The sequence below is a fragment of the Cetorhinus maximus genome, chromosome 14, assembly GCF_964194155.1.
Source record: "Cetorhinus maximus chromosome 14, sCetMax3.hap1.1, whole genome shotgun sequence".
Lineage (NCBI taxonomy): Eukaryota > Metazoa > Chordata > Chondrichthyes > Lamniformes > Cetorhinidae > Cetorhinus > Cetorhinus maximus.
This window is the reverse complement of record NC_135892.1, coordinates 25791351-25815560: the sequence shown is the minus strand read 5'-3', so window position 1 is coordinate 25815560 and position 24210 is coordinate 25791351. Positions and strand designations below refer to the sequence as shown.

The 24210-nt window shown below is 44.2% G+C and overlaps 1 protein-coding gene across 1 annotated transcript in view; it reads right to left on the bottom strand.

Moving 5' to 3' along the window:
* Window positions 1-24210, bottom strand: part of kat14 (lysine acetyltransferase 14) — a 74736-nt gene that overhangs the window by 18722 nt on the left and 31804 nt on the right. The window contains exons 3-5 of the mRNA XM_078556715.1: window positions 12215-12336; window positions 9078-9259; window positions 1214-1630 (exon numbers count right to left, since the gene is read on the bottom strand). Coding sequence (XP_078412841.1) covers window positions 1214-1630; window positions 9078-9259; window positions 12215-12336 — 721 coding nt within the window. The remainder of the gene's footprint in view (window positions 1-1213; window positions 1631-9077; window positions 9260-12214; window positions 12337-24210) is intronic.

Below are 24210 nucleotides of genomic sequence, written 5' to 3'. Positions count from 1 at the left end.
CACCACATGGACTGCAGCAGTTCAAGGAGGCAGTTCACCACCACCCTCTCAAGGGCAATTAGGGCTGGGCAATATATGCTGACCTTGACAGTGACACCCATGTCCAATGAATGAATAAAAAAAACTACATTTCAAAAGTACTTCATTGGTTGTAAAGTGCTTTAGGACATCTTGAGGTGGTGAAAGACACTACATAAATACCAAGTTCTTTCATTTTATAAGTTTTCCAATCTCCAACTTTAAAATCACAGTGTCTAGCAGACTTTTTTGATTTTGTTGAATTTTCATAACAACTTCTGCTTAAAGTCAAAAGGGCAGTTTAACCACAGCTGTCTTTACTCACGTCACTCTCTGTATTTATTTACTGATTAAAATTTAATGTGATACACCATCTATTAGGCTGAAAAGTCTGACAGTCCAGCCTTATTGTATAACTCATATAGTCATTGTGATAATAACTTGAAGTGGAAGAAGATTCCAGAAATAAGTAGCCCCACTGTCTATTTCAAAAACTTTATAAAAATACTTCTTACTTTTTTTCCAAATCAAAAGAAGGAGACATTATTAAGTCTCCTTGCCTCCAGACCTTTCCATGGAGAGAGCTCCATCTTTTCCAGAATGGATCCATTCATTGCAATGGGAGCCACCATCTTACATTTCACGAGAAGCCTAAAATGGAGCTGCCCGATCCCAGGAAACACACTATTCAACTCTAAGAAATTTAACCAGATTGGCACTGGGGGGACAATTTGTACAAATTATGCTCCTCTGAAGCTTTTTTGCTCAAGTGAAACATAGCTCTTCCTGCTTTAAAAATATTAAGCAAAAGAAAGATGTGCATTTAGATAGCATCTTTCACTACTTCAGGACATCCCAAAGCACTTTACAGCGAACAAAGTAATTTTTGAAATGTAACTCTGCTGTAATGTAGGGAAATGCAGTAGCAAATTTGTGCATTGCAACAAGATTATGACCAGATCATTTGTTTAAGTGATGTTGGCTGCAGGGTGAATATTGATCAGGAACACCTGGGGAAAGTCCTCTGCTCTTCCAGGATCTTTCAACATTTACTTGAGATGGGCTTTACTTTAAAAATCTCATCTGAAACACAACACATCCGACTGTGCAACTCACCCTAGGATAAGCTTTCCTGTCAACAGCCTATAGCCAAGTAAAGTCCATTATAATCCATCGCAACCAAATTAATTCTTACCATGAAACAGTGCTTGGGGGGGCATGACATCAGGAATAAGGTCTGCCTCAGACAAGAGACTAGGAGTGGCTGAATGAGATAGTGGGGTCCCAGGCGCAGAGAAGTCCAGTGAGGGGGATGGAGAGGGGCTGGTAAGTGGAGTCCGATCTGAAGAACTCAGGGAAGAAAAGTCGATCACTTCTCCTTTCTCCAGGATCAGTTCTGACCTGCGAGTCCTGCTGGAAAACTTTACTGGGGTTGATGACGTGCTCCTGTCAATGAAGGTAGCAGCTTCCTTCTGAGCACGCCTAATGTCCTTAGCTTCCTGAGTGCGGGAGCGTTTCTCCTTCAATTCCATGGCTGTTTCCACAGGGTTGCGACTCACTCGTTTACGTAGCCCTTCTACTGTAATAATTGGATCCAAGGGTGGTTTGACAGCTGAGAAATAAAGCAAATCAACACATCACTTGATTAAACATTTCATCTAGACAATGTTGACAGCTAGTTTCCCATACCGTTGAAATAAATAAGAACCAAAGTGTCATTCACAAATATCAGGTGCAGAGCAAGAATGCACAAATGGTGGAGTAGATCCAAATTCAATATACAAAAAAAATTCAAATGGCGTACTGATGCATTCAAAAGGTATCAAAAGGACAAAATTCACTAAAATGACAGACGATTAGAAATTGGTAAATTTGCTAACTCTACTGGCTGGTGATGAAACTGATGTAGAATACAAATGAAAAGTTTTCAAAAACAAGATAATAAATGTGCAAGGCAAATTATGTATCCAAAGAAAAGGAGGGCGTATGGTAAGGAAAAGCCAATAAAGATGTAACCAAAAAGCTCTATTAATTAAAGGCATTTAATGCTCAGCTAAAGAGAGTTAAGTACAAGGAAAAGTTAAAGAAAACAAAAGCTGCCATTAGGTCAGCTGACAGGATAATAGAAGGCCGTACACAATTGTAGAAGTAATAGGAAACATTTTTTCAGTTATGTGAAGATAAGAGAACTGTCAATGTTTATATTTGGCCAATGAGGATGTTTAAGGACAGGTTGAAAGGCTCATTTGGTATGGGAGCACTTTGCATTGGTCTTCACTCAAAGACCATGTTTAACTGTTAGGATTTAATGATTTTATTAATAAAACTAGAAACATTAAAATGGATAACAACATTGTTTTAGATAGAATTAAGTACCTGAAAACAAATGCGAAGAGCCAGGTCAGATGGCAGCCACCCAAAGGTTCTCAGCGAGATGGAACACATGCTATGTGAGCTCCCAGCCAACATTTTTAATGACTCATTGTACTTTGGGACAGTTCTTGATGACTAAAAGGAGGCTAAAGTGGCGCCATCTTTAATAAATGTGACAAGAAGGACCAGAGTACCTGTAGGCCGATTAGTTTGACATCAGTAATAGGAAAAATGTTCGAGGGAATCATTGAGGACACAATGCATAATTACCTGGATAGAGAGGGTCACTTACAGATACCTATCATGGCTTCAGAAAAAGGTCATGTCTTCTAAATTTGATCATATTTCTTGAAGTGCAATAGGGAAAACACAGTAGACACTGTCTACTTAGGTCTACCAAAAGGTTTTTGATGAGGTACCATACAAGAGAATTCTCTACAAAATCAAAGCCTTTTCATGGTAATATATTGAGCTGGATTGAGAACTTGTCTGGAAGGACATAGGCAGAAAGTAGTTATAGGTAGATTTGGATCTATTTGGAGATTTGTTACCAATGAGTCCCACAGGAATCAGTGTTCCGACCATTGCTCTTTATTATTTCTATTAATGATGTAGATGTTGGGGGCACCATCTGCAAATTTGCAGTTGATACTAAAATTTATGCAGACATCAGGTCTTCTTGTCTGCTTCAACTGGATCATGATGTGTTGGGAGATTAAGCTTACGACTGGTAAATGATTAAACAATTTCATTTGGAATTGTGCAGTATTATGCATGTGGGCAGGCCAAATGTTCAACATACACATACCTTTCAGGAACAAGCATTAAAGAAAATGGAGAAATAAAGGGATCTGGGCATTCTAGTGCATACATCTCATAAGTTCCATAAGCAATGTCATGAAGTAATGGTTACAGCAAATAGGATGTTGGGATGTATTCACAGGGCAATAGATTAGACAAGGCATAGCATTTTACCCTTGTACAAGACCTCGGCCAGGCCTCACTTGGTATACTGTCTCCAGTTTTGGTCTCAAAGAACAAAGAACAAAGAAAAGTACAGCACAGGAACAAGCCCTTCGGCCCTCCAAGCCTGCGCCGATCATATTGCCCGTCAACTAAAACATTTTGCACTTCCGGGGTCCATATCCCTCTATTCCCATTCTATTCATGTATTTGTCAAGCTGCCTCTTAAACACCACTATCGTACCTGCTTCCACCACCTCCTCTGGCAGCGAATTCCAGACACTCACTACTCTCTGTGTAAAAAACTTGCCCCGCACATCACCTTTATAGTTTTCTCCTCTCACCTTAAATCTATGTCCCCTAGTAATTGACTCTTCCACCCTGGGAAAAAGCTTCTGACTATCTACTCTGTCCATGCCACTTATAATTTTGTAAGCTTCTATCAAGTCTCCTCACATGGTGGGTGATATTGAGGTTTTGGAAAGGATACAGAAGCAAACAGTAGATTAATTCCCAGTTTAAAGCAGGTGCTGTCAGACCTGCTGAGTTTTTCCAGCAATTTTTGTTTTTGTTTCAGATTTCCAGCATCCACAGTATTTTGCTTTTATCCCAGTTTAAAGCATCTTGGTTATCAAATTCGGCTAAAAGAGCTAGGATTCTACACTTTAGAGAAGCGTACACTTATCAGTGATCTGATTGAAGTTTATAAGATGATGAAGGGAATTGATTGTATTAGAGTTGACAGTTTGTTCCAATTAAATAGGTTAGGGAGGTCCAGGGCTCAGAATTTTAAATTTTATAAGGCCAGATCTAGATGCCCGGGGAAACTATGAGCACTGAGCTTGCAGATGGATTAAGCTGCTGCCTTTGTTGCTCAAAGTCATTGTGTACAGTTTAGTACAATAAAGAACAGTTGTTGGTAGCTGAGACTGAATACCTAATGTCAGATTTCACTTTCCATTGATTTGGTGGCGAACCATCACTAGATAGAAGGGGGTTTGCCTTTGGTTATTTAGTAGTGTGTGGTAGATCTGATTTAGATGTCAGGATGTGCTTCTTTTTCTAGAGAATAGTGGGACTTTGGAACAAACTGCTGGCTCATGTGGTGGACACCAATTTGGTGAATTCCTTCAAGTGAGAATTGGATCTGTTTTTAGTTGAGGCAGCGATCACGTCTTACAAAAGGGATTCAGGGTCTTCCTCCTGGGCTAGTTTTGATTGCCCAGATGGGCCGGAGAGGAATTATGAAAGCTATTTTTATTAGCTTTTTTATGCCGCTTCCAGGAGATCACATGATTTGGGATGTGGTGGGGAGTGTATTTATTGTAAGAGAGAGGTTGGGTGGGCCAAAGAGTGTCTTTTGCTGTCTGTCATTGTTCGTTTATTTGTATCGTTATTACATACTCCATTTAGATTATAGGTTCACAGGTGTTATGAAATAACACAAAGTAATCTTAAAAATATAATTCAATCGCTGGGTTTAGCTCTGTAATGTTTTAAAAAGAATGCTTAGCATAGGATCCTAGAACAGGCTATACTTTGAATATTGCTCAAGACCCCCTATTTTCTCGAGGTAATTAATTTTTGTTTCTGACCATTGACTTCTAAATAGCTAAAACCCTTTCTAATCTAGTAATGATTGGCCTCCCTAATCATTGGAAGGTAAAATCTGACACCTGAGTATTCAGTCTCAGCTACAAGCGACTGTCCTCTGCTGTACAAAACTGTACACAATGAGTTTGAGCAGCAGCAGCTTCATCCACCTGCCAGTTCTGGTTTGGTCACAATTTTCTATCCACATCAATTTTACACAGTTCCCTTCTATCTTTTCAATGGTGCTAAGTAAATGCTTACTGATTTGCTCTTGGGAGGGCCTGGAGGGTACAGAGGCATCTTACACAGCACACTGAGAATGAGTGGAGTTGGGAAAATTGCCAGAGGGAGAAGAATGTTGTGAGGAATGATCACCAGGGAAAAAAGATTGGGTGAAAAATATTGCTGTGGAAACAAGGGAAATAGGACCAATGTGACAGGAAACAGAAACATAAAAGGTTAACTGAGACAAAGGGACAAATTAACCAAGAATGAAATAGGGAAAGAGGAAGAGAGTGACAGATAAAATGTGAGTAACAGATATGCAGGACAATAGCAACAATGAAAAACAAAAAGTAAAGGGAGAGATAGAGAGAAAAATACAAAAGAAAGGGAGAGTAACAGAGGAATAGGAAGTGTGTAAGAATAACACAGAAAGGGGACGTAACAAGATACAATAAAAGAGTAATGGCGAGAAAGAGAAGGGCTACTAGCAGAGTGAGCTAGCAGACAATGGGAGAAGATAGGAGACAGAAACAAAGAGGAAGGATGACAGTAAGACACATGAAGAGAGTAACAAAAACATGGGGAGAGTAACAGAAGAGAGGGAGAATAGCAACGGAGATAGAAACGCAGAGTGAAGGAAAGGATAACAGAAATCTCAAGAAGGAAACACAAAGATGAGTGTAACAGACTGACACTTTTATTCACTACATAACTACCAGGGTTGAGTTAGCTTACCATCTATACCTCAGTAAAATGATGAATGCAGCAAATGCACCTTGTCTGAACAGAATTCAGAATCCCTGCTTAATGAGTAAAGTTCTGTCTTAAAAAATAAGCGAATCACTAAACAGAATTGGGAAAAGCATTAGAACACATGAATTCTGATTTATTTTTATACAAGTGGATTCATGCACAGGATCTCCCTAGAGTAAGAGCCCAGTCCTTCAGCACTTGACTAACACAACCTATTAAGACGGGAGAAAATATCCACTCAACTCTCCAAACCTTCTTGAGCCAGCCCTGGGAGAAGAGTTTAGAACTGCCACTGTGCCCAGCAAGTGAAAGAATGTGGGTGTAGATGATAGCAGGTCCCACAATTTTAGTTATTACCAGATAAATAATATTGAAACTTATAAATAATTAGAAAATTTAAAAACAACACTTTAGGACAGCTCCAACAGTTGTGGACAGATCTACTGTGTGGAATACAGTGTGAATGCATGCACAGCTGTTGATAAACATCGTGAACACAACCAAAAGAACTCGTTTTAGTAGAACCTCTGCTTGAAGTTCTAACTTTGACAACAGTGTTTACACCAACAGGCTTGTTGTTTTTGTATTTCTGCGAGCAGGAACAGCTGAAGCACTCTCCCCACTCCATTCATATCAGCCAACCAGTGTTCAGGCATTAAACTATACAGACCTCGTCTAGCCACTGGACAAAGTACTACTTCCAGTTAGTCGCAAAGCTACCCCAAAACAATAGCACGAGGTACAACGAGCTAACTGATTACTTCTAAGTTCCCATTGTTTGTTTACAAAATATTATTTGTGCCACATATTAAGAGCCTTGCTCTTCTGAATTTCAACTACTAGCTAACAAATATTACTGCTTCTAATGATCCATTTTGTTGCTTTAAATTTGTAGCCAATTACAGGTTAGGGGTGATTTTTACTTTGAGCAATAGTGTAAATCGGATGATAGTGGATCAACTGCCCGTTATACACCTTTCCTGATTTTTATTTCTATTAATGTCAATGCTCAGCCAGGGGGATAATAAAAGGCCAATGTTGATGATTATAGCACGATGGGTTTGCAAAGAGACTAGGTACAGTTGCTGCTCCCTGTTATCCACCGTTGCCCAGTCACATGGATGAATAATAATTAATTGGGTGATGTCAACCACTTTCATGGATCCATACCCAGAGAGCAGCCATTGGTTTAGAAAATAGTTATGACCCACTTTCAGGCACATAGGGCAGAATTTATCCCTTGTTGGGCGGGCTTGGCGGGGTCAGTCGGGAAGCCTACCGCCACCCCGCAATCGAGGCTGAAAGTCGAAATCACAGACGGAGGGAGGAGGGCGAGCAGGATGAGCGTAAGTGCGCGCTTGATAATCTCCCTGAGGCACAGAACTGCCTCAGGGAGGTGAAGAGTTTTTAAAAAAAATAATAGATATGAAAAATGTAATAAAACATGTCTCTCATGTGACTGTCACATGAGCAGGGACATGTTACTAATTAAATTTAAAATTTTTAAACTTATTTCTTTTTGCTTTAGGAAACCTCATCCTGCCCGTGGGTGAGGTTTCCTAAAAAGTGCAAAGGCCGTAAGGCCTTTTCGCCTGCCCGCCAACCGTAAGGTTGGATGGGCAGTGAAAAATTGAGTTCAATTATCTTTTCAATGGCCTTAACAGGCCTTTTAATTGTCGATGGACGAGCTGCCAACTCTAGTGCTCCCGCCAAACAAAATATCGCGCGACTGCACGTTGAAGCGGGACGCTCACCCGACGTCAACACGGTTCATTTTACATTCGAGCAGGTCGGGCACGCTCCCGTCCACCGAGGTAAAGATTCTGCTCATACAAAGTGACATGTATATAGTGCATACACTGCAACCATGATATGTGAGGCCAGCCTGAAGTCACTCCTCCGCAGGCAGCCTGGAAATTTTATACAGACTGGTAATGCAACTGGGCCAAAGTTAGGTCCTGGGGCAGCAAGGGTAGAGCAGTCAGGATACTGTGGAGTGAGCAAACACACTCTCACTGTTCCTCGCTCCACAGGAATATTTTAAAAATTGATGACAACCGCTTGGTATTCAACCCAGAGTCCTGTTCCACGCTTCCAAATTTCACAGAGGGGTTCTAAAAGAGTCACATACATCTATAAGTCAAGGGCCTAAGACCTGTTTTAGGTGGCTGCCACAGACACCTGAAAAATGGACCAGCCCAATATCAGGTCAGACAACTTTAAGTGTGCTTTGGGACGTGGGGCAATAATCCCTTAAATTGCGTCTCACTGTGCCTGTTTTATGCCAACAGAATGAACGCCATTTTCAAGCCAGCATTTTCAGGGGTGGTGAAAGAAAAAGACTCTGAGAGAAAAAAGAACATTAACCGAAAAGCAGGCACCTTTTCTGCACAGTTTAAACAGTTTTTGCTATGGCAACACACAAATAATGGGGAAAAGGGAAAGTTCCCCAAATTTCTGAGAAGTCAAATTAAGTTGCTGAGCTCTAGACTACAATTCAAGTGCTCTCATAACATACTTTTGGTTGGCTCCCAGACAGGTGTTTATAATGACATGTCCCATCTTTGCAGACTGATCATTTTAAGATTCTTTTGGTCTAGATTTTTTTTTATTTTGATGCTAAACTTGTCATAAAAACAGAACAGGACATTCTAATGAGTAGCACTGTACATCCCAAACGTTTAGAGAGATATAACTTGAACAATCACAGTTGCCTGTCCTGCTTCTTGTTCTGATCAATAGCTTAGAACTGCTATTGGGAGATAATATTGGGAGTAGACATTTTTCCCTTCTTATGATAGCATGAATGTGAAATATTGTTCGATCCCTGGTGTGGAACTTGATAATGTATCAAAGGGGAAGTTCTTCACAGTATGTCAGTTCTGAAGCTTAACACGGAGCAACATGAGGTGCCAAATAACAATTGCTTTCTGAAGGACTATGAGCTAGTTCATCAGGTTACTATTCACTTTAATATTGTCTGCAATGTGGCTGTAAAAGTTTCTATGCACCCAATGTATCTATCAACTTATTAGTGAAATGCTACAGGTACATTTTGATTCACCTTCCCTTAAAAATTCTGCCTTTACAATTATCTTACATCTAATAAAACATTAATTTAATAAAACATCTTGCATCTTGCACAAACCCACCTCTTGCCTTCAGCGTGGTGCTTGATGGCCTCTCCCCTTCTGGCCTCATGACAGGAGGCTTGTTGTGGACCAGCTTCCACCAGCCTGGCTCGCCAAATTGCTGAGCACCCGAACGGAAATACATGGGGCTGCCCACAGAGAGGCAGCCTGCAACGGTGCTCCACCAGGTCGAGGTCTTTTTCCTAAAACATAATAAGTACAAATATGACTGAATTGAAAGAAAGAAAGACTTGCATTTATGGAACACTTCTCATGACCTCAGGACATCCCAAAGTGATTTACAGCCAATGAAGTACTTTTTTGAAGTGTAGTCACTGTTATAATGTAGGGAAATGCAACAGCTAATTTGCTCTCAGCAAGATCCCACAAACAGCAGTGTGATAATGTGCAAATCATCTGTTTTAATGATATTGGTGATAAATATTGGCCAGAACACTGGCATAAAATAGTCTTCTCTTTTCAACAGTGCCACAAAATCTTAAACATTTGCCTGAGAAGGCAGACGTGGCCTCGATTTAACATCTCGTCAGAAACACAGCACCACACTCCCTCAGCAACACACTGAAGTGTCAGTCTGAATTATGTGCCCTGGAGTGGGGCATGAACCTAAAATCTTCTGATTCAGAGGGGAGAGTGCTACCACTCAGCCCATGACTGACACCATGACATATAGTTAACGTTACTGTCTGAAGATATTTTGACATGCTACAATTATTACTGTGTCTTCATGTTCCTCAATCACTGCACACATACACTTTACAAAAATATTACAACCATATAATACTGACCTTTCTCTTTTTTTAACCTTCCTTATTAAAATTTCCTCCTAACTTTTCTCTATTTTCTGCATTTTCTTCCAACTAGAAAGCCATAACCATCCAGGCTGTGAATGTTTCCAAGGTGGCCACCAATACCATCCTATAGCTGGGCAAGTAGGTCCAGGAATTTAAAACTAAATAATAGATATCGTTCAGGCAGGACCTTATACACACAAAGCCAATATTTCTCATCAACACAATGTTGATTATCTCAAATAAAATCACAGCCAGATGCACAGTGCATCCTTAACATCCAAGCAAGATAGAAAAGTGAAGGATTTTCCAAAGAGAGAAATTAATCTTCTTGTAACAATATATGGTATAGGAACAATATAGGAAACCGCATTATTAAATGGAAATTAAAATTTCATATGGTTTTCAGCCTTGGTATGTTCTATGATTCTGGAACTTTTTCAAGGATTTTTCGCATCAGTTTTCATTTAACATTCTCACCCTCTTTAGATTTTTCCTTCCTACATGAAGACAGTCCACTTGTCTGTATTGAAATTCAGCTGCGATTGGGTAGGTGTCATTGAATTTGAAGAATCTTCAATTCAACAGTGGGGTCACATACTTACAATATATCTGCCTAGAATTCCAATTGTCACATTTACTTTCCATCTAGAAGTCACAATTTTGTCTCTTAACTGGCTTCTCATCCGTGCCTGCTTCCACTGACTCTGGCTTCCTCTTCTGAGGGCCTCCAAGAGCTGTCTTCCTCCTTTTCCACTGCCTCCTCTTTATCTGATTATGGGTCTCCAATTGACACTCTTGCTCTCTATGGCTTTCATCTATTTATAACTTTGAAAGAAATAATTTCTCTGATCTACATTTTGGTGTTATATGCAAGTTTGCTTTTTGAATCCTTGGGGTCACCCTGATGTGACCCTGGCGTCAGATAGACAAAATGGGACAGAAGAATGAAGCAGGGGCAATGGGAGAGGGTCAGGAATGAAGTAGGAGATGCAGGAATATACCAGGATGTGGGAAATAAGCAGGAGGATGAGGAATAGCTGATAAGCTGGAAATGGATGAGGAGTAGGGTAGGGTCCAGGAGGTGAGGCAGTCATTGCAAAGCAGAGGTACTTGCAGCAAGATGGTAGTGGGAGGATGAAGAAATCGGAACAGGAAGAGGTAGAGAGGCAAAGTTCCATGACTCAAAATCCAAGGCTGGTGCAAACAGGAGGGTGTAGGGGGAGTAGTAAAAGAAAGTGATGGGAGGTGGCACAAAGCAAGAGGGAGTATGGGCGGAGAAAGATAACAGCAGGTTAGGCAGAAGACATGGCATAGAAAAAAAGGTGTACAATAGCAGAGCAAGAGGCTGGCTAGCATACAGGACAGTCAGGTACAGATTGAAAGGGTAGGATATAATATTAGCAGACTGTGGTGCAAAGGAGTAGGACATGAAATGCTTTGTGCTCTGGCCACTGATCCTTCAATTCAAAACATAACTGGAGCCCAAGTTCAAATCCATAGCTAAGAGAGAGATGCCATGTTTTGACTTCCCATTTTCACTCGTTTAAAAAAAAAATCACAAGACTTCCGAACAATTAAAAAAGATTGTGGTTCCTGAGGGGAAATATATTACCTTTCTTTCCAACACTGTGCAGAATATAATGCTGGGTTTGCCATGGTACTTTGCTAATGAGCAGGCAGCAACAAAAAAGGCATTCATTTTATGTAAATAAAAGGTGGAACCTCTGAACATTATCATCCCTGACTGCTGTTGCAGTGGCAGAAAACCTCTAAATTACAGAAAAGGGGCAACTGCTGAGCTGGAGGGGCAGGAATTCTGAATAGAAAACAGGAATAAGAAAAGACCGCAGAACTGGAATGGAAGCAGCAAGCATGAAATACTTGAACCAAGAAACATGACTCTCACTGTGATTTGTCAGGATCATTTCTGACAAAACCTACTATTTCATCCTCTCTTTTTACATCCAATTTTCATGCTCATACCTAGCTGAGTAGCATAACATGAAGTTTACAGGAGTGCCAAAATGACCTATGTTTGATGGACAACCAATAACATAGCAAGAATCAACATTTGATGAGTGCTTAAAGGGCAAATTAAAGAAGTACAAGTGGCAGTTTATAGATTTGTCCCATTCCTCCACTTCTGTGATGTTTGAATATTGCATCTTTCAGTTGGAATTGGTTGGTTAGCACAATTACTACACTGCTTCATAAGCCAATGAATACACTAGGCGAAAAACAGACCAACACTGTAATCAACTCAATTGTCACACATTGCATGAGAATTATAATTGTTCAGGCACTTCGGGCTGAATCTATGCCTGTGTGGTGCTCGCATTTTACCTGTTTCCTAATAAGAAGGCCCAATGCTTGTCAATAAAAGCACAAATATCTTCCTTCCAACGGAAGTAGCCTTGGCGACCAGTTCCTTCCAATGACAAGTTGTACATAGCCAACATCACAACCTGAGAAGGGCAGAAAGCACAGGCTTAAATAAAGCTTTACTCCACACAGAAGCCTATGAGAAAAAGGAAGACTTCAATTTATATCATACTTTTCATGACCTCAGGATGTCCCAAGGCACTTTACAGTCAATCACAGAATAGTACTGAAGAAGGCCATTTGACCTGCACAAGCTCCACTGAAAAGCAATCCAGTTGGTTTCACTCCCCTTCCCCATAACCCTGCACTTTGTTCTCCTTCAAGTTTGTATCCAATTCCCTTTTGAGGGATACTATTGAATCCAAAGGTCTTCCATACATGCATTAACAATAAAAGGGTTGTCAGAGAAGCATTGGGGCCAATTAGAGATCAAAACAGAAACCTGTTGTTGGAGTCAGAAGGCCTGGCTGAGATACTAAATGAGTATTTTGTATCAGTGTTCACCAAGGAAAAGGACGTTGTCAAAGATATGGAAAATGAGGCTGCTGGAATACCAGATGAGCTAAAAATAGATAAAGAGGCAATACTAAGAAGTAGATAAGTCACCCAGTCTGGATTGCATGTATCCCAGGTTGCTGAGGGATGCAAGGATAGAAAATGCAGAGGTGTTGATCACAATCTTCCAATTCTCATTAGATACAGGGGTAGTGCATTTCAATTAATTTTTAGTAGGATTTCCTGTAACTTCATGTTTAACAATCCTTTTAGATGCCTGTTCTATAACTCTATTTATTCCCTTGCCATCAATGAATGTCCTTTATCGTTTTCTAGTACTAAAATTTGGGGAAGTCCACGGTATACCTCCTGCCAATTTCTGTATATGCTACGAATATATTTTTTAGGCTGAAACTCAAACACTGAGGGAGTGCAGCACTGTCTTTCGGATGAATCATTAAACTGAAACCCCGTCTGGCCTCTTAGGTGGATATAAAAGATCCTTTGAAACTATTTCGAAGAATAACAAAGAAGTTATCCCTGGTGTTCTGGCCAATATTTAGCCCTCAATCAACATCACAAAAACGGATTGTTGGGTTATTATCACATTGCTGTTTGGAGAAGTTTGCTGTGTGCAAATTGGCTGCCGCATTTCCTACACTATAGTAGTAACAATATTTTAAATACTACAGCACTTCATTGACTGTAAAGAGCTTTGGGATGTGCAATGGTCAGGAGAGGCATTATATAAATGCAAGTCTCGTTTTTTGTTTAATCTTATGGGCTTCAATCTTGCTCACAAGCCTAATATGTGGTACTATATCAAAATGTCTTTTGAAAGTTCATATTCACAATATCAACTGCACTGCCCTGATCAAAAAACTCAATCAATTTTCCCTTAACAAGTCCATGCTTATCCAAGTGGTTGTTAATTTTCTCCAGATTCTGGTTTCTAAAAACTTTCCTACCACTGATACTAAACCTATTTTATACTCGTATGGCTGGAGAAGCAGTTATAGTTTGATGTTGAGGTTAACAATCCATTCAGCAGCTTCAGCTGATGCAGTGTGATGCCACCAGGACCTCTCAGGGCAGAAGTTCAGTAAATGGGCAATGGTCTGACTTGGATAGCCACAGACACAATTTGAGTTTTTCTTCACGTTCTACTTGTGGACCCAGTGGCCACGTGTTAAACTGTGCTACATGTTAAGCTGACTGGTCTGTAATTGACAGGTTTATTATCCTTTCCCCTTTATTTGAACAAGAGTGCAACATTTACAATTCTTCAGTCCATTGGTACCACTCTTGCATCTGAGGAGTTGTGACGAGCACCTCTGCAGTTTATACCCTTACTTCCCTCAACAACCTAGGATACATCCAATCCGGGCTAGCTGACATATTCACTTTAGATACCGCCAGTCTTTCTACAGTTGAACATCCTTTACATCCGAAAACCGAACACATCCAAAAACCGAGCTTTTTTGAACAGACCTAGGAAGAAGAAGCATACTAAAGGGAGGATGAGGCAACCATGGCTGACAAGGGAAGTCAGGGACAGCATAAAAGCTAAAGAGAAAGCATACAATGCGGCGAAGAGCAGTGGGAAACCAGGGGATTGGGAAGCCTACAAAGACCAACAGAGGACAACTAAAAAAGAAATAAGAAGGGAGAAGATTAAATATGAGGGTAAACTAGCCAGTAACATAAAAGAAGATTGCAAGAGTTTTATATATATATATATAATATATAAAGGGTAAGAGAGAGGCAAAAGTGGACATTCAGCCGCTGGAAAATGACACTGGAGAAGTAGTAGTGGGGAACAAAGAAATGGCGGAGGAACTGAATAGGTACTTTGCGTCAGTCTTCACGGTGGAAGACACGAGTGACATCCCCAAAGTTCAAGAAAGTCGGGGGGCAGAGGTGAGTATGGTGGCCATTACCAAGGAGAAGGTGCTAGGAAAACTGAAAGGTCTGATGGTGGATAAATCATCTGGACCAGGTGGATTACACCCCAGAGTTCTGAAGGAGATAGCTGAAGAGATAGTGGAGGCGTTAGTGGTGATCTTTCAGGAATCACTGGAGTCAGGGAGGGTCCCAGAGGACTGGAAAATCGCTAATGTAACCCCCTTGTTTAAAAAGGGAGTGAGGCAAAAGACGGGAAATTACAGGCCGATTAGCCTGACCTCGGTCGTTGGTAAGATTTTAGAGTCCATTATTAAGGATGAGATTTCAGAATACTTGGAAGTACATGGTAAAATCGGGCAAAGTCAGCATGGTTTCATCAAGGGGAGGTCATGCCTGACAAATCTGTTAGAATTCTTTGAGGAGGTAACGAGTAGGTTAGACAAAGGAGAGCCAATGGATGTTATCTACTTGGACTTCCAGAAGGCCTTTGACAAGGTGCCACACAGGAGGCTGCTCAGTAAGATAAGAGCCCATGGTGTTAGAGGCAAGGTACTAGCATGGATAGAAGATTGGCTGTCTGGCAGGAGGCAGAGAGTGGGGATAAGGGGGTCCTTCTCAGGATGGCAGCCGGTGACTAGTGGAGTTTCGCAGGGGTCAGTGTTGGGACCACAACTTTTCACTTTATACGTTAATGATCTAGATGAAGGAACTGAGGGCATCCTGGCTAAGTTTGCAGATGATACAAAGATAGGTGGAGGGACAAGTAGTATTGAGGAGGCGGGGAGGCTGCAGAAGGATTTGGACAGGTTAGGAGAAGGGGCAAAGAAGTGGCAGATGGAATACAACGTGGGCAAGTGTGAGGTCATGCACTTTGGTAGGAAGAATAGAGGCATGGGCTATTTTCTAAATGGGGAGAAAATTCAGAAATCTGGAGTGCAAAGGGACTTGGGAGTCCTAATCCAGGATTCTCTTAAGGTTAACTTGCAGGTTGATGCAGTAGTTAGGAAGGTAAATGCAATGTTGGCATTTATTTCGAGAGGACTAGACTATAGAAGCAGGGATGTGCTGCTGAGGCTTTATAAGGCTCTGCTCAGACCACATTTAGAATATTGTAAACAATTTTGGGCCCCGTATCTCAGGGAGGATGTGCTGGCCCTGGAGAGGGTCCAGAGGAGGTTCACGAGAATGATCCCAGGAATGAAAGGCTTAACATATGAGGAACGTTTGAGGACTCTGGATCTATACTCGATGGAGTTTAGAAGGATGAGGGGGGATCTGATTGAAACTTACAGAATACTGAAAAGCCTGGATAGAGTGGACGTGGGGAAGAGTAAAGGGCACAGCCTCGAGTAAAGGGAAGACCTTTTAGAACAGAGATGAGGAGAAACTTCTTTAGCCAGAGAGTGGTGAATCTATGGAATTCATTGCCACAGAAGGCTGTGGAGGCCAGGTCATTGAGTGTATTTAAGACCGAGATAGATAGGTTCTTGATCGGTAAGGGGATCAAAGGTTACGGGGAGAAGGTGGGAGAATGGGGTTGAGAAACTCATCAGCCATGATCGAATGGCAGAGCAGACTCGATGGGCCTAATGGCCTAATTTCTGCTCCTATGTCTTATGATCTTATGGACCCTAACGTGAGCCAACACAAACCTCACCAGCCTTCAGCAGGGGAAGTCTGTGACCCGAGCTGACACGAACCTCGCTGACCAGACTCAACCTTATGCACAGAAAGTGTATAGAGCAATGTGACATACTACAGATGTAATAAGTGTTAACAGATAAGAAGTAGAGTGTGAGAGTTGGCAAATGGAGAAACAACCTAGTATTTGTGGTTTATAGCTAACCTAGGCTTAGGCTATTGTAACGTAAGTAGGCTTAGGCCTACCGGTGGCTATATCACATCCGAAAACTGAAAATATCTGAATACCGAAATGCAATCGGCCCCAAGGGTTTCGGGTAAAGGTTACTCGACCTGTAGTGCCTTTTTATTTTTTTTCAGTCTCATGGGGCAGAATTTTCTGGATGGCCGGGGTGTGGGCGGAACGGGAGCAGATCCAATCACCGCTCATGATCAGGTCTGCGCTGCCATTCTACGCAGGCAGGCAAATTAAGACCCACCCAGCGTACTTCACGACTCCCATGCATAGTGGCAGTGGGCGGGTGGCAGTGGGCGTGCTCAACCTGCCGTGTCCAATGGTGACCCAGTGGCCTGTATAACGGAAGGCCTGGCAGCCTTGGAAAGGCTGCTCGCAATGGCTGGGCGAAGGGCTCTGCAGAGGGGCAATGGAGGTTATGCAAGTCCGGAGGGTAGACCATCGGGGCAGGCCAGGCCGGAAGGCAGGCCATCAGGGCAGGCCAGGCCAGAAAGTAGAACCAGTGTGTCCCTCGTTTTTCCGATGAGGCCAGTGTGTCCCTCGTTTTTCCGATGACTGCCTTGCTGCCCTCCTCGAGGAGGTGGCAGCACGGTGGGAGGTGCTGGTTCCCCAGGGCAGGAGGAGGCCCCCACACATAATGAAACATGCCTGGGAGGAGATGGCGGAGGTGGTGAGCTCCCGGGATGTGTTGCGGCGCACTTGGATCCAGTGTCGCAAGCGCTTCAACGACTTGTTGCACTCTGGAAGGGTGAGGGCAATGTTAGCATTGGTAACTTAACCCAGCAGGTTGGCTTTCCCCCCTGCTGCCGACCCCCCCACCAAGTCTGAGTGTAGTGGCTGCATTGAATCATTGACGGCATGCGTCCTTTGCTGGGTGGGCCAGCAGATATTGCCCATGCCAAGGTCAGCCTGAGAGGGTGGTGAAGAGATGGGTTCTGCGCCCACAGCATGTGGTACACTGAGACCCACATGACTGTTTTGGGGGCAACCTGGAGGAGCTGCACCAAGGTGCTGTGCTTGAACTGCAGGACATGTCCAAGTCAGGGAGATGACATGCTGGGAGGGGAGCTTCAAGGCGGCGTGGCAACGAACCATCTCTGCGCTCCACGTGCTTGCGTCTCCTTGCCATGGAAGGATATACCATGTGGTGCCTAATGTGATGTAGGCAGTGGGGAACTGGCCTAGCACCTTTGTGTGAGTGTTCGGCAGCAGCGGGGTGAGGAGGCACTGGAGCCCTGATATTTCCCACTTTGGCTGGGATGGGCCATGCGCGAAGAGAGTCCATGTGCAATTTGCACAAATCAATGCTCTTCTCTCATTTTCAGGAGAAGAATGCTCATAATGCTGCAGAGCGTGCGAGGACTGGCGGGGGCCAGGTGCAGATTGCCATTCTTAGCCAGTTTGAGCAGGAGGCCCTGGATTTGGAGAAGCGCCATGTGCCCAGGTCCACTGATGTTGGTGAGGCTGGGGTGCACGGCCAGGTATGTATCCCCAGTAGTGAGATCAGCATTGTTCTCCCAACAGCCATAGCAGTGCTTAATGTTAAGTGATTTAATTTTGCAACATGGCTTGACCATTGCTTATGGAAGGATGAGTGCATAATGATCCGGGGGACAGGGATGCACTTTATCATTGTCTCCATGTTAACTGATCCACTGTGCTTGTTCTTCCTTTGAGCATCAGCAGAACAGGGCCAGGAGGAGGAGCAGCAGAGGCCCCCTCTCACACCTGAAGGGCCCTGAAGTCTCACCAGCGTCACACCATATCTGCCAGGCAGGCACCAGCGCAGATACTAGCACCTCGGTCGGAGTTAGAACATCGGCTAGTGTCCCGGGGCACAGTGGTGAGGGCACTTCACAGTCACTGGAAGAACTGGCAGAGACAAACAGTGCCCATGGTGCCAGCAGTCAGAGGAGGACTGCAGAGGACCAGGCACATGCTCAGTCGGTGCCTGATGATGTGCCTCTGGGGTTGTCCGCAACGTAGGAGAGGCAGGAAATGTGGCCAGGTGTGCGGGAGAATCTGGGGAAGATACATGAGGCTATGCTTGGCTTGGTCTCCATGGTGGAAGAGTCTAAGTGGACGATCGCCAAAGCAATGAGCCACATGTCCAAGCACCATGTTTCCTCCATGGAGAGAGTGGCAACTCTCGTGGGGAGGCTCCTTCAGTAGAGCCATCAGGGCTTCCTGGGGTTGCGCTCTGACCAGCAAGCCCTCACATCGGCATTGACCTCAGCTGGTCAGTGCCACTATGGGAGATGGTGTGGGCTTCCCAGCTCAGTACCCATCCATCCACAGTGAGCAGGGAGGTCCAAAGCGACCTCATGTCGGCGCAGCAGCTGCCTGTCGTCTCTGCGGGCACCTCTCCAAGCACTCCAAGTGAGGCTGGCAGCTACTCCGCCCCTCTCTCAGCGACCGTAGCATCCGGTGAGGCTGCGACGACTGGGGAGCTGCCAGCTATGGAACTGGCAGATCGGGGCCAGTACAGTCTCCACGGGCAGAGGACGCCCGCCAAGGTCATCGAGGCCAACAGGACAGCAGGGTCAGCAGGCTGTCTCAGATGCCACTCCCAGCGATGGGGCAGTACCAAGACATAGCACCCCGAAACGTAAACATAAGGCACCTTAGGCACACTGCGGGTTTATTACTGGTGCTTTTGTGTTGGCCCGAGATGAGGTCTTTAGGATTTGCTTTGAATTGGAAAACCCTTGTCATTTTGTTTCATTAAGTTTATTTGCCTGTGATATTAAATTCAGACATGTGATCATGGCTGAGGGTGCCTCTTTTCTTCTGCATGTGTATGGTTTCCAAAAATGTTAGGATTGCTTTGTGAGACATTCAGCTTTATTAACAAGACCCTTAGCTACTGTTCCTAACCTGGAAGATTTGGTACTTAGGTGTCGAGTATGGAGCCTAAGGCCCAGGCTTGTCCTGGAGGTCCATCTGTGGTATGCGAGCTGAAGGTTCGTTGGATTAAAGCCTCCCGGGTGTCCCTGCCTCCCTGGAGCACGCCCAGGTCAGCGTCTACCCTCTCAGCATTTCCCTGTGCATGCTCATCCTCGGACTCATAGCTGAACTCATCATGTGCAGCCGCAGCCATTGCGTCGATGTCTTCATCGTCCACTGCATCCCCCCTTTCCAGCGCAAGGTTGTAGAAAACGCAGCATGCAACCACTATCACTGACACATGATCTGGGGGGTACTGGAGTGTGCCCCCTGAGCGGTCAAGGCATCGGAAGCGCATCTTGAGAAGACCGATGGCTCTCTCCACCACAACCCTTGTGGCGGCGTGGATCCTATTGTACCGCTGCTCAGCTTCTGTTCTTGCTTGGTGGAGAGGCGTCATGAGCCACCTTCTGAGGGGATAGCCCTTGTCACCCAGCAGCCATCCATCAAGCTGGGCTGGAGCACTGAAGAGCCCCGGCACCTGGGAGTGTCTGAGGGTGTAGGCGTCATGGGAGCTGGCTGGGTACCTTGCACAGACTTGTAAAATCAGCATCCTGTGATTACACACTATCTGCATGTTCATGAAGTGGAAGCCCTTCCTGTTGACCGAGGCACCCGGCTCACCTGCTGGTGCCTCGATGGCCACATGTGTGCAGTCTGTAGCACCCTGGACGCGGGGGAAGCCAGCAATCACCGCAAAGCCTCTGGCTTGCCTGGTCCCAACGGAAGTGGATGAAGGTCAATGCACGCCTAAACTGAGCATCTGTAACCTGCTTGACACAAGTGTGGACAGCTGATTGGGAAACACTGCAAAGATCACTCACCGACCCCTGGAAGGAGCCAGAGGCATAGAAATTGAGAGCAGTTGTGACCTTTAGAGCCACTGGCATGGGGTGTCCATCCACACGGTTAGCAGAGATCTCAGGCCCAATCATCTGACAGATCTAGATGACTGTCTTCCCTTGAGAGATGGAGCTTCCTTCGGCACTGCACCTCAGACATACTGAGGTAGCTGCTTCGCTGCCTGTATACCCTGGCAGCAGGTTAGTGGCGTCTTCTGCGGCCCCCTTCCGCCTTGGCCTATCTCTTGGCCCTGCACCTCTTGTGCCTGCGCCTGTCCTCCCAAAGGTGGCTCTCCTGGGGGCTGAATGTACACTCCTGGCCTCCTCCCCCTTCTAGCCCTCCCTTCCTCCTCAGAGGAGGTGCCTCCAGTGGAGGGTTCATCTCCCATTCCCAGGCTATGGGAAGGCTTCCAGAAACCTACAAGCCCAAAAAAGATTCCTCACTGCAGGGTGCTGACCTGAAGATTAAGAGTCCAGGCAAGGCAGCTGATATGCATTTTGAAGTATTGCAGATCACACAGGCAAGTTTCAATAACTTTGAAAAATCAATACTTGAGAGAGCACACTCGCGACCCCAGTGAGCCCTCTTATCCCGCCTGTGGATGAGGTTTATACAAGTGTGTCCTACCCGACTACCCGTTGCGCCCGTGTGCCGACCCAAAGATTGCACGGGCGCCGAAAAATCGGAGTTGATTGGTGAGTCAAGGGTCTTAAGTGGCCCATTAATTAATGGCGGGTGCGCAGCAGATATCATAGTGTGCCCGCCCAACGAAATATCGCGATGGTGCGCGATGACGTCAGGACGCTCGCCTGATGTCACCATGCATCATTTTATGCGCAGACATGCAGGGCCCATCCCCACATGCCAACGGGAAAATTCTGCCCATGTAGTATGTTGGTAACCTCCTCGTTAATTATAGCTTTGGCAAAGTCCTCTTCTTTGGTAAACACAGTTATAAAGTTAGGACGTAGGAAGAACACAGGAGCAGGAGTAAGCCATTCGACCCCTCGAGCTTGCTCCGCCATTTAACTAGATCATGGCCGATCTTCTACCTCAATGCCATTTTCCCACACTATCCCCATACACTTTAATGTCATTGGTATCGATCTCTGCTTTGAACATACTCAACCTCTGCTTTGAATATTCAAGTTCTCATTTAATACCTCATCACACCTTCTGACTCTACCAGTAGATCTCCAGCTTGGTTCCTAATCAGCCCTACCACTCCTTCAACAATCCCTATACTGTTAATATGGCTCCTGAAGACCTTAAGATTCCCTTTTATTTAGCCATCAATCCATTCTTATAGTATCTCTTTGCCCTACTTATTTTCTTTTTCACTTTACTTCTTATATTAAGCAAGATTCCCAGTTGTATTATCAAGTTGACATCAGTCATACGCCTCCTTTCTATGCTTCATTCTACTCCCTAACTCCTTTGTCAACCAGGGAGCTCTGGCTTTGGTTGCCCTCCCTCACCCCTTGTGGATCTGTAACTAGAATGCACTTGAACCATCTCCTCTTTAAAGGCCACCCATTGCTCCATTATATTTCTGCCTATCTGTCATTAACTCCAATTTACCCAGGCCAGATTCCTCCTCAATTCTTTTCTTTTATTCATTCATGGGATGTGGGCGTAGCATTTATTGCCCATCCCTAATTACCCTTGTTCAGAGGGCATTTAAGAGTCAACAACATTGCTGTGGGTCTGGAATCACATGTAGGCCAGACCAGGTAAGGGTGGCAGATTTCCTTCCCTAAAGGGAACCCTATAAGTGAACCAGATGGGTTTTTTCATTTACAACAATCGACAATGGTTTCATGGTCAACATTAAACTTATAATTCCAGATTGTTTTTATTGAATTCAAATTCCAATCCAGGTCCCCAGAGCATTACTCTGGGTCTCTGGATTACTAGTCCAGCGACAATACCACTATGCCATCATCTCCCCATTCATTGAAATTAGTCCTCCTCCAGTTAACTATCTTTATTCTAGATTGCTCCTTGTCCTTTCTTATAAGTAACCAAAGCCATAATCTTGAATGCAGTCACAGTTGTAATGTAAGAAATGTGGAAGCCAATTTGGGCACAGCAAGCTTCCACAAAGCCAATGTGATATAGTAAGATCATCTACTTTACTTATGTTGGTTGAGGGATAAATATTGGCTGGGACACTGGAGAGCATTCCCTTTCTCTTTTTGGGAATAGTGCAATGGGATCTACTTTTTCCAGTTGAGAGGTCAGATGGGGGTCTCCGTTTAGCATTTCATCCAGAAAATCACACCACTGACAGTTTTTTTATTCTTTCATGGGATGTGGGCATCGCTGGCTAGGCCAACATTTGTTACCCATCCCTAATTGCCCTTGGGAAAGTGGTGGTGAATCACCTTCTTGAACCACTGAAGTCCATCTGGTGTAGGTACACCTACAATGCTGTTCGCAAAGAAGTTCCAGGATTTTGATCAAGTGACAGTGAAGGAACAATGATACTGCTCTAAGTCAGGATGGTGTGTGGTCTGGAGGGTAATTGCAGGTGGTGGTGTTTCCATGCACCTGCTGCCCTTGTCCTTCGAAGTGGCAGGCATTGCGTGTTTGAAAGGTGCTGCCACAGGAGCATCAGTGAATTGCTGCAGTGCATCTTGTATATGCGTCGGTGGTGGAGGGAGTCAATGCTCAAGTTGGTGGATGAGATGCCAATCAAGTGGACTGTTTTGTCCTGGATGGTGTCAAATTTCTATAGTGTTATTGGAGTCACACTCATCCAGGCAAGTGGGGAATATGCGACCACACTCCTGACTTGTGCCTTGTAGATGGTGGAAAGGCTTTGGTGAGTCAGGAGGTAAGTTACTCACTGCAGGGTTCCCAGACGATGATCTGCTCTTGTATCCACAGTGTTTAAAATGCTGGTCCTGTTCACTTTCTGGTCAATGGTAACACCCATGGTGTTGATACTGGGGATTCAGCGATAGTAATGCCATTGAATATCAAGAGGAGAGGGTCAGATTCTCTCTTGTAGAGATGGTCATTGCCTGTAACTTATGTGGCATGAATGTTACTCGCCACTTATCAGCCCAAGCCTGGATGTTATCCAGGTTCTGCTGCATGTGGACTTGGACTGGTTCAGTATCTGAGGAGTCGTGAATTATGCTGAACATTATGCAATCATCAGCGCACTTCCCTACTTCTGACCTTATGATGGTAGGAAGGTTATTGATGAAGCAGCTGAAGACTGTTGCAAATGCTTCAGCCTTGTCTTTTGCACTGACATTTGTGCTCTCCCATCATTAAGGATGGAATATCTGTGGAGCGTCCTTCTCCTGTTAGTTGTTTAATTACACATGAACATACGAACTAGGAGCAGGAGTAGGCCACTCAGCCCTTCAAGCCTGCTCTGCCATTCAATAAGATCATGCTAATATAATTGTAACCTCCCACCTACCCCAGTAACCTTTCACCTCCCATGTTAATCATGGATCTATCTAGCTCTGCATTAAAAATATTCAAAGACCCTGCTTCCAACAGCCTTCCATTTTGGAACAGAGTTCCAAAGACTCATGACCCTCTGAGAGAAAAAATTTCTCCTTGTCTCTTTCTTAAATGAGCGACCCCTTGGCCAGAATTTTCGGCTTGGCAAGCGGGGGCAGGGTGAGGCGAGGCGTAAAATGACATGAGGTGACGTTGGGCGTGCATCCCGACATCACCGCGCATCATTTAGATTTTCAGTTCAGCAGGCACGCAGCCGAGTCGGCTGCGCACCCACCAAACTGTCAAAGGCCTATTAGGGCCATTTAAAAACTAATTAAACTAAGGTTGGCGGGCAGGCGAAGAGGCCAGGTGGCCTTTGCATTTTTCATGGGACCTCATCCATGGGCAGGATGAGGTTTCATGAAGT